This window comes from Rhinoraja longicauda, chromosome 10, assembly GCF_053455715.1.
Source record: "Rhinoraja longicauda isolate Sanriku21f chromosome 10, sRhiLon1.1, whole genome shotgun sequence".
Classification (NCBI taxonomy): Eukaryota; Metazoa; Chordata; class Chondrichthyes; order Rajiformes; family Arhynchobatidae; genus Rhinoraja; species Rhinoraja longicauda.
In genome coordinates, this window is record NC_135962.1 from 43,803,236 (window position 1) to 43,817,207 (window position 13,972).

General features: G+C 44.0%; 1 protein-coding gene across 1 annotated transcript; it reads right to left on the reverse strand.

The window, feature by feature from the left end:
• Window positions 1-1,952: 1,952 nt before the first annotated feature.
• Window positions 1,953-10,868, reverse strand: gphb5 (glycoprotein hormone subunit beta 5). The gene is made up of 5 exons (XM_078407006.1): window positions 10,782-10,868; window positions 10,562-10,670; window positions 9,051-9,255; window positions 5,153-5,337; window positions 1,953-2,169 (listed from the first exon to the last, which is right to left on the reverse strand). The coding sequence occupies exons 2-5, from the start codon at window positions 10,573-10,575 to the stop codon at window positions 1,953-1,955; spliced, it is 621 nt and encodes a 206-aa protein (XP_078263132.1). The 5' UTR covers window positions 10,576-10,670; window positions 10,782-10,868.
• Between the last annotated feature and the right edge of the window lie 3,104 nt (window positions 10,869-13,972).

Genomic DNA, 13,972 nt, shown 5'->3' on the forward strand with positions numbered 1-13,972 from the left:
GGAGCAGCTGCGACTCGCCTTAGGCTTGGGCTGCGTGGATGCCGACATCGGGAGCTCCGGCAGCGGCAGCGGGTTCGCCCGCCCCGGATCGCGGGGCTTGGGGCGCGGACATTTCACCGTCCGGCGCGGCCTAGGATGGCCGCGGGATATTTCTCTGCTGGGCGGGGGCTTCAATGTCGGGAGCCACGACCGCCCCGACGTGCAACAACAGCGGCAGCAGCGTGTTCGCCCGCCCCGGATCGGACTTTTCATCAGCGGAGCCGGCCGTCTTCGGAGGCTGCGGGAGCGGCTGCGACGCGACGCGCCTTGGGCTTGGCCCGCTGTGGACCGTCCGGTGCGGCCTGCAACCACAACAACCTGACTGCGGGCGAGGACAGCAGGAGAAGGGAAAGACATTGTGGCCTTCCATCACAGTGAGGAGAGGACTGGAGGAGACTCACTGTGATGGATGTTTCTTTGATGGATGTTTCTTTTTTGTGTGTTTTTGGGGTTGGGTGGTTTGAATGCCTATTTAATGCTTTTATTGTTGGACTGTGTTTTGGGGGGTTTTTGGGGTTGGGTAATTTTGGGTGCCTGTTTAGTGCTTTTATTGTTGGACTGTGGGTGATTGAATTAACATTTTGTTCAAGATGGCCGCGCCGTTGTGTTTGGCTGCCTGCCACTGTATGTTTCTTTTTTTTTCCTGGTCAGATGTACAGCACTTTGGTCAACGTGGGTTGTTTTTAAATGTGCTATACAAATAAATTGACTTGACTTGACTTGACTTATCCAAATCATTAATATCCAACTTGAAGAGAAGCGGCCCCAGCACCGACCCTTGCAGAACTGCTCGTCACTGCCAGCCAACTTGAAAAAGAGCCTTTTATTGCAACTCTTTGCCTTCTGCCATCCAGCCAACCCGCTATCCATGCTGGTATCTTCCCTTCAATACCATGGGCTCTTATCTTCCCTAGCAGCCTGACGAGTGGCACCTATCAGAGGCCTTCTGACAATCTAGGTAAACAATATCTACAACCTCCCCACTGTACGTCCTGCCATTAACTTCCACAATGAACTCCAGCAGATTCGTCAGGCAAAATCTTCCCTTCACAATACCATGCTGGCTCTTAAGGATAGCGGAGTCAGGGGGTATAGGGAGAAGGCAGGAATGGGGTACTGATTGAGAATGATCAGCCATGATAACATTGAATGGCGGTGCTGGCTCGAAGGGCCGAATGGCCTCCTCCTGCACCTATTGGCTTTGGCCTATTTTACCGTGAACTTCTAAGTACTGCGTATCCTCATCCTTTATAATTGACTTTAAAATCTTACCAACCACCAAAGTCAGGCTAACCGCCTTATAGTTTCCGCTCTTCTGCTTTGCTCTCTTCTTGCACAGCGGGGTGATATTCGCAGTTTTCTAATCTTCAGGAACCACTCCTAACTAGTGATCCTTGAAATATCACAGGGAATGCCTCCACAATCTCTGAAGCCATCTCCTTCAGAACCCTGGGGTGCAATCCATCCAGTCCAGGTGGCTTATCTACCCTTAGACCTTTCAGTTTTCCTAGCACCCTCTCCTTAGTAATCGTCACTCCACTAACTTCCACCCCCTGACTCTCTAGGATTGCAGGCTCACTGCTGGTGTCTTCCACAGTGAAGACTGATGTAAAAAAAAGATCCAATTCATTTCTTGATTTCCCATTATCACCTCTCCTGCATCATTCTCCAGCGACCCAATGTCCACTCTTGCCTCTTTTTCACTCTTTATATATCCGTATAAACTGTTGCGATCCTCTTTTATATTATTGGCTAGCTTACATTCGGACTTCATCTTTTCTCTCCGCATTGCCCTTTTAGCTACCTTTTTTTGTTCTTTAAAAACATCCCGATCCTCTGACTTCCCGCTAATCTTTGCTATGTTATATGCCTTCTCTTTTGCTTCGATGTTGTCCTTGACCTTCCCTTGTCAGCTATGGTGGTCTTATTCTCCCCCTGGAACCTTTCTTCCTCTTTGGACTGAAATGATCCTGCACCTTCTGAATTATCCGCAGAAATTCCTGCCATTGCTGCTCTACCGTCATTCTTACCAAAGCCCTTTCCCAGTCAATCTTTGCCAGCTCCTCCCTCATGCCTCGGAAGTCCCCTCTGCTCAGACGTAGAACTGACACTTCCGGTTTCACCGTCTCCCTTTCAAATTGTAGGTTAAATCTTATCTTATCTTAATCAAATTGTAGGTTAAATCTTATCTTAAATCGTGAGCATTCTGTGATCTGTTTAGTTAGACAGCTTGTTTGTCCTATTCATCTGTCCAAAAAATGTAATGTACGGTTGCAAGTTACAGCAAAAGTTGTGCAGTACACTATTTGCTAGTTGTACAGTACACAATACACTATGTTTATATTTATATTAAGTTATACCGCGCGGCCAGAAGGCTTCCCGACGGGCCATGGCTATGGACTGGGATCGCGGCCAGAGGCATTTGTCGAGGCGCCACGGTCTCAATGCCTTCCAGATCGCTGCGTAAAAGCCCAGGTCGGGGCTTGGCCAGGGCCTCGCGGGTAGAAGCCCGTGTTGGGCGAAGCGGCCGATGGAGCCCGCGGCTAGGACCCGGGTCGCCACCACGAAGGCGTGAAGTGAGGCGTTGACAGCGGAGGCCTCGGCGGCGGAAGCAGTGAATCCTCGCGATGATGGGGTCTCGGCGGTGGTGAAGCCTCGCGGTGGCAGCGATGCCTCGCAGGTTGACCCGCGGTCGACGGTCGATGAGAGCGTGGAGGACCACCGTGTGAGGGGAGGGGAAGAACAATGGAGGACCCAGCGTGGCGTGACCGCAGCGTGAGGGGGGAGGGGGAAGAACAATGGACAATGTGGGGGGGGAAAGGACAATGCGGACACGGCGTGGGGGAACTGTTGGGGGGGGACAAAAGGGGGAGCCGGCGTGCTTTGTAACTTTGTCAGCGCCATAGGTGGCTGCTATTTGCGTACATTGTGTAAGCAAGCAAAGAATCTCGCTGTGCCTAGTCACATGTGACAATAAAGTATTCCTATTCCTAATCTTATTCCTATTTCCATTCTAGTTGTTCAAAGACTCATGCAATTGCAAAGCCTGGCCAGCAGGTGACACTGGTACATGTGCATCAACTGAAAGCAAACAAACTATCTTATCCCACTTTCTCATCCACTCCCAGCACACTAGAGGCAATCTTTTTTCAAAGGTCAATTGACCTACTTCGTGCACAGCTTTGGGAAGTGGGAGGAAAGTTCAGGAGTAGTTTCTTCCCAACAACCAGCAGGCTATTAAACGCTGCAACATCCAAATAAGCTCCGAACTTCATAGACAAGGGGGCATTGTTTTGGTTGGGGACATATGACAATAAAGCACACTTGAGCACTCAGAGAAAGCCCACGTGGCCACAGGAAGAACGTGCAAACACCTCACAGACAGCACCCGAGGTAAGGATTGAGCTTGGGACTCTGGCGCTGTGAGACAGCAGCACGACCAGCTGTGCCACTCCCTCCCGTGTGGAGATGGACGTGGAACTGGAGGGGAGGGAACAATACTATCCTGGATCATCTCAACATTATGAGGGTATGCAGGTGACATGAAGCTGGAGGAGGTCCCAAAATGCATAAAGGTGGGATATCTTCCCAGGGGGGCTTGAGGAGGATGTTACAGGAAGCAAGTGAGCAGATTGCTGGGACCTCAGCAGAGATTCTTGTACCTTCATTATCCACGGATGAGGTACTAGACGACCAGAGGATAGCTGATATTATCCCTTTTTTTAAAGAAGGACAGCAGGGACAAGGGACAACTACAGGTCAGTGAGCCCGACATCAGTGATGAGAGAGTTATTGGAAGGGATTCTGTGGGACAAGGTTTATTTGCCACACGGTCACAGGGAAAATGTGCAAACTCCACGCAGACAGCACCCAAGGCCAGGATCGAACCTGGCGCTGTGAGGCAGCAGCTCTACCAGCTGCTCCTCTGTGCAGGTATGAGGTAGAGGATAGTAGTGGTGGGTTATATTTCAGTTTGGGGACGTAAATAGTGTTGTGTCGCAGGGATCAAGCCCGGGTCCACTTGTTTGTAATATGTATTAATGCTTTGGATGAGAATGCAGGTGACATGACTAGTACATTTGTGGATGACTTCAAAATTGGTGGTATGGTGGACATCTAAGACAATTGTCTAAGGATCTAGATTAACTGGGAAAGTGGACCAAGGAATGGCTGATGGAACTTAACTCGGATAAAAGTGAAGTGATGCATTTTGGGAGATTAAACGGGGGCAGGGCACAACTTAGTAAATAGCATGGAGTGTTGCAGAACATAGAGGCCCTAGGGTACAAGAACATAGTTCCCTTAAAACACAGTGAACAGGTTGGTGAGGGAGGCACATGCAGTGCTTGCCTTCACTGGTTAGGGCAATGATTTTAAGAGTTTAGCTACACCTGAAATACTGTACACAATTCTGGTGAACACACCATAGAAAAAGACATGATTATGTTGGAGAGTGTGCAGAAAAACAATCACAAGGATGTTGCTGGGATTGGAGGGCTGATTTATAAGGAGAGACTGAATAGGTTGGAACTGTTTTCTCTGCAGCAAAGGAGAGTGAGAGGTAACATGTTAAAGGTTTATAAAATAAAAGGTGGATAGCAAATACCTGTTTCCCATAGTCGGGATGTCTAAAATTTGTGAGAAGAAGGAGTTTCAAAGGGGATCTGAGGAATAAATGTTTTTCTGATCTCAATGCGGACAAGAGGAATTAGTATAGATAGGCATAATGGTCGACTTAGGCAATTGAGACAAAGCGCATGTTTCAGCGCATGATTCTATGGCTCATGGAGAAAAGGGTTGAATTTGTGTTCAAGGATTTGATTGTTCTTAGCCGAGGAAGAATGCCTAAAAAAATAAATTTGAAAAACATATTTTTGCAACTCTATATGCAGGCGATTGTATCGCTTTCAAATATTATTAGTTCATTTTTATTAAGAATAATGTTACTTCATATCCAGGAAAATTAAATTATCAGCAAACAAGCTTTATTATGCAACATGTACTGTTTTTTTTCTATTTCACTTTCAATCAATGAATCAACGCTCTCCAAACATTAGTGATTTTCGGTGGAGGCATCATTTTTGGGGTCTTGGGCAAAGTTGCGATATGTTACAAGGTCTCACACTCGGTAGTCGTGGTTGAGCAGATGTCACAGTCACATCGCAATGCCACGGGGTAGGTGTAGAACGGGTCTACTTCAGGGAGGCAGTTGGGCATTTTCACAGTCACGAACCTGGTTTCATTGTAGGTACAGACCCGGTGGTATGCTTCAATGTAAGGAGGATCAAGAACCGGTCTCTGGAAACAGAATTGTAGAACAATGCTTACAAAAATAATCCCAGGAACAATAAGAGGAATAGAGTACAATATACGTCCAAGTATTCAAAATGTAAGATAGCCTAAAGTTAAAACTTTTATGCTAAAACTGGTTGGTATATGGTTTGCCGATAAGACCCTATTATAGATGTAGAAATGTAGAACTGCAGATGCTGGTTAATTTCAGTCTGAAGAACGGTCTCAACCCAAAACCTGAACAGCTATCCATGTTCTCCAGAGATGCTGTCTGACCCACTGAGTTACTCCAACTTCGGCGGTCACTCGAAGCGAGTATGACTGTCCTCTCCATAGGGTCGGGGTGACATTGTTTAACGTGGGGAGACTGGTGCACAGACAGCCACCACATGGTTCTTGACAGATCTGGGTCAGGATCCAGATGCATGGAATCTAAGACGACCGGGGACCCTTTTCTGCTGCAGCCTTCATCCACCTTCCCAGCCTTTGCTTCACTCCATAAAAGTCAGCCATCATTCTCCGCCTGTTCCACCATTGAGGTCTTGGTTGGATTGCTCTTTGTCAGGGAACTCCCCCTCGACCTTACCGCCATGGGTGAACCTACCAGGAGCATAGCTCCAGACGGCATCGCTCTCAGGATCTCAGGACCACACAAGCTTCTCCACCACGACAAGGTGACAATCCACAGAGAACTTTGTCCACTTTGTCGACCCAACTATAGACCACAGATACATAAGAAACGAGAACTGGAGTAGACCAATCTCCTCTCAAAGTTTCTAAATAAGATCATGGCTGATTCAACATTCCTCAAGCCTGCTTCCTTCCTTTCTCCATAACCTTCACTGATTAAAAAAATCCATATCTTAGTTTTGAATACATTCAAGGAATTAGCTTGCACAGGTGTCAGGGGCGAGGGAGTCCAAAATCACTCAACCCTATGAGAGGAGAAATTCTTCCTTATCTCACCTTAAATGGAGCCACAAGAGGAAACATCCACCCAACATTCACCTTGTCTATATATCCTCTCCATAATTAATTAGGTTTTCAGATCATATTATTCTCTGCTTGCTAAATTAAGGTGAGTTATGAAACATTTTGGCATTTTGTGAGCATGTTCACATTTTTGCTAAAGGTTATTCAAGTTGGGTGATTTGTAGACTTAATAAAGCTGTACAGTGTGGAAACAGATCTTTCAGCCCAACTCGTCCATGCCCACTGAGGTGCCTTCCTGAGTCTGTCCCATTTTCTAGCATTTCGCTCAAATCTTTCCTATCCATGACGCTATCCAGGAGTACGTGCTGAGAGACACACAGAAGATGGTGCAGCCAACTCCAAGGCTCTGTGGGGGAGGACCACAGGCTAGGTTCCTTCCACTACTGCACACTGGGGGGCAGGGTGTGGTGGAGCCGCCCCTCAAACGAGGCAAGGCGGTATCACCCCAGGGAGCCACATGAGTGGTAAGAATGCTGGGTGTAAGGATACTTCTGTGAACACGACCAAACACGATGCTAATGAATGTATGTATACCCTCTGAAAATGTCGGAAGAATTTTTGCACATTACTTGTTTTGTATATATTTTCATTCTGAATAAAGTTTATTTTTGATTTAAAAAAATCAAAAATAAACTTTATTCAGAATGAAAATATATACAAAACAAGTAATGTGCAAAAATTCTTCCGACATTTTCAGCGGGTATACATTTGGACATTGTAAATATAGGCGATGGAAGGTTGGGTTTTTCTAAGTACATTAAAATATGAATGTTATACCGGAAACCACAATCATTCTTGGATTATAGTTACCCAGAAAGACACAAAAGCAGGCAAGTGACTCGGATGGTGAGGGGCAACAAATTCTCTAAGCGAGTTGCGAAGTGGCAAGAAGCAAGTAACCAATTGGCCCTTCCCTGTTGCTGTGAAACCTTATCATTTCATCTGTGATCAGTTAATTTTGGCTATGTTTAATTTTCTCTTTACACTCAGTACTGTTTGATTTGCTCATTTTGTGTGCATGGTATGATCCAGCTGATCCAACATTCCTCAAGCCTGTTTCCCTCCCTTCCTCCATAATCTTCACTGATTAAAAATCCATATCTTAGTTTTGAATGCATTCAAGGAATCAGCTGCCACAGCTGTCAGGGGCAAGGAATCCAAAATCACTCAGCTATATGAGAGGAGAAATTCTTCCTTGTCTCACTTTAAATGGGGCCACGAGAGGAAACATGGCATGGCATATGCATGGCATCAGCTCGATTTTATATAATGTATGGGGCAGAAATAGAGGGGAATAATGTTTCCCACCTCACAGTGGACGATGGCATGCAGCAACACATAGGCGTGGATGCCCTTTCTGTCAAAAAAAAAGCTTGATCTTAACAAAACATCCAGGACATTCTGGAATAAAGAATTTCAGATTCCTAAGACACTATGAAGGGATTTTACCCCATCCCAGTATTTATTAGCCAATCCCTAATTCTAAAACATGTTCAAGATATTACAACAAAGAGCGATGGACCCTCTCTCAAGACAACTGAGAATTCTCTCTAAACTTTAGACACAAAGTGTCTTCGGACAGAGTAAGGTTCCCGACCCGAAATCATCTTCAATCCTTTTTCCCAGAATCAGGACATACTACATGTGTATTTGAAAGAAATATGTAGGAAGTATTTGCAGATGCTGGTTTACACCGAAGATGGACATTAAAGGAATCTGGAGTAACTCCGGGTCAGGCAGCATCTCTGGATAGAAGGAAAGAGTGGTGTTTCAGATCAGATGAAGGGTCTCGACCCGAAACGCCACCCATTCTTTCTCTCCAGAGATGCAGCCTGACCCACCGAGTTACTCCAGCACTTTGTGTCTATCTTTGGTGTAAACTAGCATCTGCAGTTCTATTTTTCTACAAGAATTCTCTCTGCTTCACTGAGATTGCCCGATGCTTTTGAGTAGTGGCCAATCCTACTAGATTATTCCTCACAGGACAATGATTTCAATCTAGGAATTGTTGCAACCAATCTTTGGCAAGTATGTCCTTCCTTAAATGAGGAAGCCAATTTTGCACCAAATTATCTCGCTTATATCTTCACAGGATTCGTATGCTTTAAATTAAAGTCCATGCCACCAGAAAATTGAAATGATATATTATTAATGTTTTAAATGTATAATAATATATGGGCAGGACAGTGGCAAAGCAGTAGAGTTGCTGTCTTACAGCGCCAGAGTCCCAGGTTCAATCTTGACTACATGTGCTGTCTGTTTGGAGTTTGCATGTTCTCCCTGTGACCACATGGGTTTTCTCCGGGTGCTCCAGTTTCCCCCCACACTCCAAAGACGTACAGATTTGTAGGTTAGCTGGCTTCTGTAGATTGTAAATTGTCCCTCGTGTGTAGGATAGTGCTTGTATAGATTTAGATTTAGAGATACAGCGCGGAAACAGGCCCTTTGGCCCACCGAGTCCGCGCCGCCCAGCAATCCCCGCACATTTACACTATCCTACACACACTAGGGACAATTTTTACATTTACCCAGTCAATTAACCTACAAACCTGTACGCTGATCATTGGTCAGCGCGGACTCGGTGGGCTGATGGGCCTGCTTCCATGCTGTATCGCTAAAGTCTAAGTCTAAAGATTCCTATTCCCAGTGCTTAGGAAATCGACATGGGCAAAAAATGTCACTACATTCTTTTTTGGAACGATGATACATTTGGTTCCCCGGCTTACCTCCCAGGTTTCACAACGTCCCCAGCAGGCATCCGTGGTTATTCGCAGTTTTTTACAACCAGGTTTCCTGGCCAGGAATCTAAACTCTCTCACAGCACAGCCAATGAATGTCTGCAAGCTGATGTTGGAGGCGGGAAGGGCATGTTCATAAACAACCAGCAACTGAAGAATGAGACTCCCCCAAATTAAACGGTGCAGATTCAGTCTAAAACAAACACAAATATACCTTTATTAACAGGAAACGTAAGGAATTATCTAACCTATTTCAAGTATAACAAATGTATAACATCAAGTATAACATTGTCCATGACCAAAGGATATTAATTTAGTCAACCATGTGTTTTTAAACTGAGAGAAATTGTAATAAGGTAAAATATAATTATTATAAAATAATGTTGAACATTTGATCTTAATTACTGCTTTCTTGATGAATATCAGGTCTGCCACTTGCTCTCCACATAGTAATTTTCTATCAGTAGAGAATGATCTTGAAAGAATTACAGTTCAATGTGTAGAATGGAAATATGGTGAGATTCTGGTTGAAAAATTACCTTTATGTGCCATGTAAGCTTTCACTCTTGCTTGCACTTTTTTAATTTCAATAATTGTCAGATTATTTAAGCTAAACTACCGCTAGTGATTTATTACAAGAAATACATCATCATCAAACTTGATCGTGCTCCTATTCCTACCGATGTACATTCCAATATGGAGTTACTGGATAATTAACAATGTCCAATCCAGCAGTGACCTTGCTGAAAGCTAACATCTCGATCTCTATGGTTCACTAGTTGGTGTACATCTGTCCACAAAGTCTTTGGGGAAATAAAAAAGTTGCCTCACAATGTAACTTTGAAATGCAATTGAACAGAAGCTACTTTTAAATGATTGCCAAACCTTTGCATACTTGTAAATAAAAACACCTGTATTATTTGCTCAATCAAAATTCTTAGTACTTTAATTTAAAATAAAAGATTGTGAAAAGCAGCTATTCAGGAAAATGACATACCTCTCCAGAGACTGGATGCTGCAGTTATGCACAAGAGGTGAGATCCAGAATTGTATAGAGCAGACATGGATAGTGACAGCTTTCGTCAGCAAAATCACTTTCAGTCTCGACTACACACACCATCTTACAAAATAACTGTACCTGTGCGTTTTGAGGCTTAAACGTTAAAAGCAAAAAAGGGGCCAAATGATACCTCCTTAAACTGTAAGCTTGTAATAACAGAGCAAAGTGGCTCTTTTGGGTCATTATAGTTGGTGAGTGCTGAGCAAAGCTCTCTGTCTATATATTAATCCACCTGCCTTCCTTTTGAGGGGAGCACAAGTATATAAATCCATTTCCATTATTTCTAAGATGTTAAACTTATTAAGTAAATTTGAACTTTAATTTTAAACATCACTTGGTCTCCATAAAAGTTTATTAAAAAACCCCGTAGACATCATTGGATTAATTAAAGTTGATTTTACATTATAAAATACCCCAGGTTAGGGGAGGCATTACTTACCTGTGACTGGACATCTTTTGATCTTTATTTGGTTTTCGTCGGCCTCTTTTGCAACTTGATTTTCAAATTATTATTCGGTCTTCATGAAGCATAAAATAAATATCTTTGCCTTTAATAAATAAATACACAAACATATGCTAAGTTTCTAACTTATTGTTTTAAAAAAAAGATGAAAAGAACTTTTATCTACGCATGGATCAGCATCAATGCTATCTCTCACGTTGCTGGTTCCAAAGCTCTTGCATTTTCAGAATATATGGAGAAAGCGACCGTCAATCAGTGCCAGTGTCTGTGGTTCCTCCCTCCATTCCGTCATCGACACCAGCTAGCTCTCATCAATGGAATCCTGCGTTGCATAAAGATGACTAGCAATGAACACTTTTTTAAAAAATCACAGCATTGTACTTTTGGAAGGATGGTTTGGGGTGAGCAGACATATATCAAGTGGAGTAATATCACGTTGGATGTAATTTAAAAGGCATGTAATCCATAGTTGCTACCAACGCGAAGCTACTGAAGGTTGAATCAGGCTGCAATGTCAGAAGAACTGCGACTTTCCCTTTTCATGAAATTATGATCATCATCACTGTAAATGTCTATCTCAATCGGTTTGCTGTAAAAATGGATACAAAATTGTTTGGAACACCCGCTTGCTATCTTTCACCCACTAATGGCTTTAGAAGTATAGGTGAAATGAAAGGAGGGAAATTCATTTAAATTAAATTAGATTATAGCTTCAAGTTTTCTACAAGTTTCTTTCCTGAACAACTTAAAAAATAATAATTTTACAATATTGATTACAATTTACAATCCCTAAGGTTTGCACTACAATTGACTGGTGTTGTTCTTGGGGGTGACCACTAGGTGATGTTGCTACCATTCAGACACATCTTCAGTTGTGTACCTCAACGTCATTGGGTGTTTCGGCATTTTATCACAAGACACCCTCAGTCGAGGCAGGCCCACCGCAGGTTGATCAGACCTGGGGGTGTGTCTTATGGTTAGCCTCTAGATGGTCACGTGGCAGCCCAGACAGTATCTTTTCTTTTCAGCCACAGCCAGTGACTGCTCCGTTCGGCGGCATTTGCAAGTTCTTTGATTGCCCTCCTTTGGGCCTGCCCTCTGACTCCAACTTCCCTCGGGAGCCTTGCAGTAGAACTGGCTACAAAGCCCCTGCACCCCACCTCCACTGGACGCACTCTTACATTCCAACCTCACTCCTCTGCCTCTACTGCAAGGTTGGAATATCTCAGCCTTTTCCTTTCAAATGCTTCGTCCACAGCCTCCTCCCAGGGCACCGTCAGCTCAATGATGTAAACACGCCGACAGGAGTTGGACCAGAGGACGAGGTCTGGTCGCAGGTTGATAGCTGCGATTTCAACTGGGAAGGAAAGCCTCTGGCCTAGGTCAACCTGCATTTCCCAGTCTCTGGCTGCGCTCAGTGGGCATGAGTTGAGAGGCGAGGTGGTAGTCTTTCGTTTCTCTCCTTCCCGGATGAACGATTGGATTTGCGGGAATGGTAGCTGGGCATTGATAGGCATGGCGTTGGTGGTAACTCTCTTGCACTCGAGTGCAGCTGCCAAACACCTCAGCACCTGGTTGTGTCGCCAGGTGTATCTGCCTTGTGTTAGGCTGGTCTTACAACCGACCAGGATGTGCTTGAGGTTTGCTGGAACTGCACACAGGGGGCAGGCTGTATCCTCTCCCAGCCAAAGATTTAAATGAGAGTTACTATTAACGGTTAGCCTACTTTCAACGTGAAGAAATGAAAACAGGTTGGTGGGAGAATATGCAGCCCTAGTTTATGAAATGGTACAAGGTTTTGATAATATATGTGGTAAGCGTTCTGGAGGGATCTAGAGAAAATGAAATATCATTCAGCTGCAAATGAAGAAAGTGTTTCCTGACCACCGTAGAGAGGCTGTGTGCAATAGAATTCCATCAAACAGGTATCATAAGTTGGGATGAGGATGGGGGTGCAAAGGAGAGTACAAGAGACAAGCAGGGATTTACAACAAAGATAGACACAAAGTGCTGGTGCAACTTGGTGGGTTAGGCAACATCTCTGAAGGAAGATCGGAACCCTCCTTCAGACCTTTTTGGTCTTTTCATTGATGGGAGAGCACTCAAACAAAAGTGTTTCACTGTATCATAGTATATGGTCAGGTTTCAGGTCAGAACCCTTCTTGACGTCTTGCTCAATAATCATCTGAAAACCTGCGGAGCTGGAGGTTTTGGATGCATGCACACTTGGTTTGAGCAGCAACCCACCTCAATATTAAGAGTGCAGACAGGTATCCCTCCAAATGTGGTCAGATTGTAGTTCCTGCCTCCATCCCTGTCTGGTGTCCATTGATCCCTCAAACCTGGATTGACAAACAAGTCAAACTGCTTTTGGGTTTGGTTTAGTTTAGTTTATTATTGTCACATATACCGAGGTACAGTGAAACACTTTTGTTTGAGTGCTCTCCAGTCAATGAAAAGACTGAAGAAGTCTGAAGAAGGGTTCCGATCCGAAACGTCACCTATTCTTTTTCTCCGGAGATGCTGCCTGACCCGCTGAGTCACTCCAGCATTTTGTATCTATCTTCAAAGAAAAAAATGTTCATTTAACTCAGTGGGAGTCCCATGGAGGCTGAGAAGCAACAAATGTTCTTCTCTCAGCTCTCTCATGATGAGTAGAACAATCCCTTACATACCCAGTCTTTCCTGCATGTTATCTTGTATAGAAAGATATACAAACAATATTGTTTAGAACGGATCAAGCAAATGTGATCTGCAGAATCTTCTGAGACAATATTCAGCAGTAGAAACATGCTGGTGTCTCACACATGCAGAAAATATAAATATATATCACTTTTGCATAGGTGATTAAATTTGTCTTCAGTAGATTGTTTGAACCATATCTTAGTCAGTCAGCAGTCTGCTGACTGCTGAAAGCTAGAAAATGGTTAATCTTCCAAAATCCTATCACTTTGGAAATCGGTGTTTTACAGATCAAAATGTTCTTGTACCATTTGCAAATACATTTCAAAATGCATCCAGAACATGTTGCAGGGATATACCTGAAGTATTGGTGTCTATTTAGTACGGTGGCACAGATTTATCGAGGTGTGCTTAATTAAATTGTAGTTCTTAGAAGTCTCTGAGGGTAAAGTCAGACAGTTTATAAGAAATTGAAGCATTAGCCAGTAAAACTGTAAGAGCTAATTGCCTAACGGACAGATGGTATTGTGTAGGAAGGAACTGCAGATGCTGGTTTAAACTGAAGATCGACACAAAATGCTGGAATAACAGTGGGACAGCAGTATCTCTGGAGGGAAAGAATGGGTGGTGCTTCGGATCGGGACCCTTCTTCAGTCTGAAGAAGGGTCTCGACCCGAAATGTCACCCATTCCTTCTCTCCAGATA

Coding starts and splice junctions, on each gene's coding strand:
- gphb5 (XM_078407006.1), bottom strand. Junction 5,338..9,050: donor GACGTTGTGAAACCTGGGAG/GTAAGCCGGGGA, acceptor TTCTGTTTCCAG/AGACCGGTTCTTGATCCTCC. Junction 2,170..5,152: donor ACTACCGAGTGTGAGACCTT/GTAACATATCGC, acceptor ACAATTTGAAAG/GGAGACGGTGAAACCGGAAG.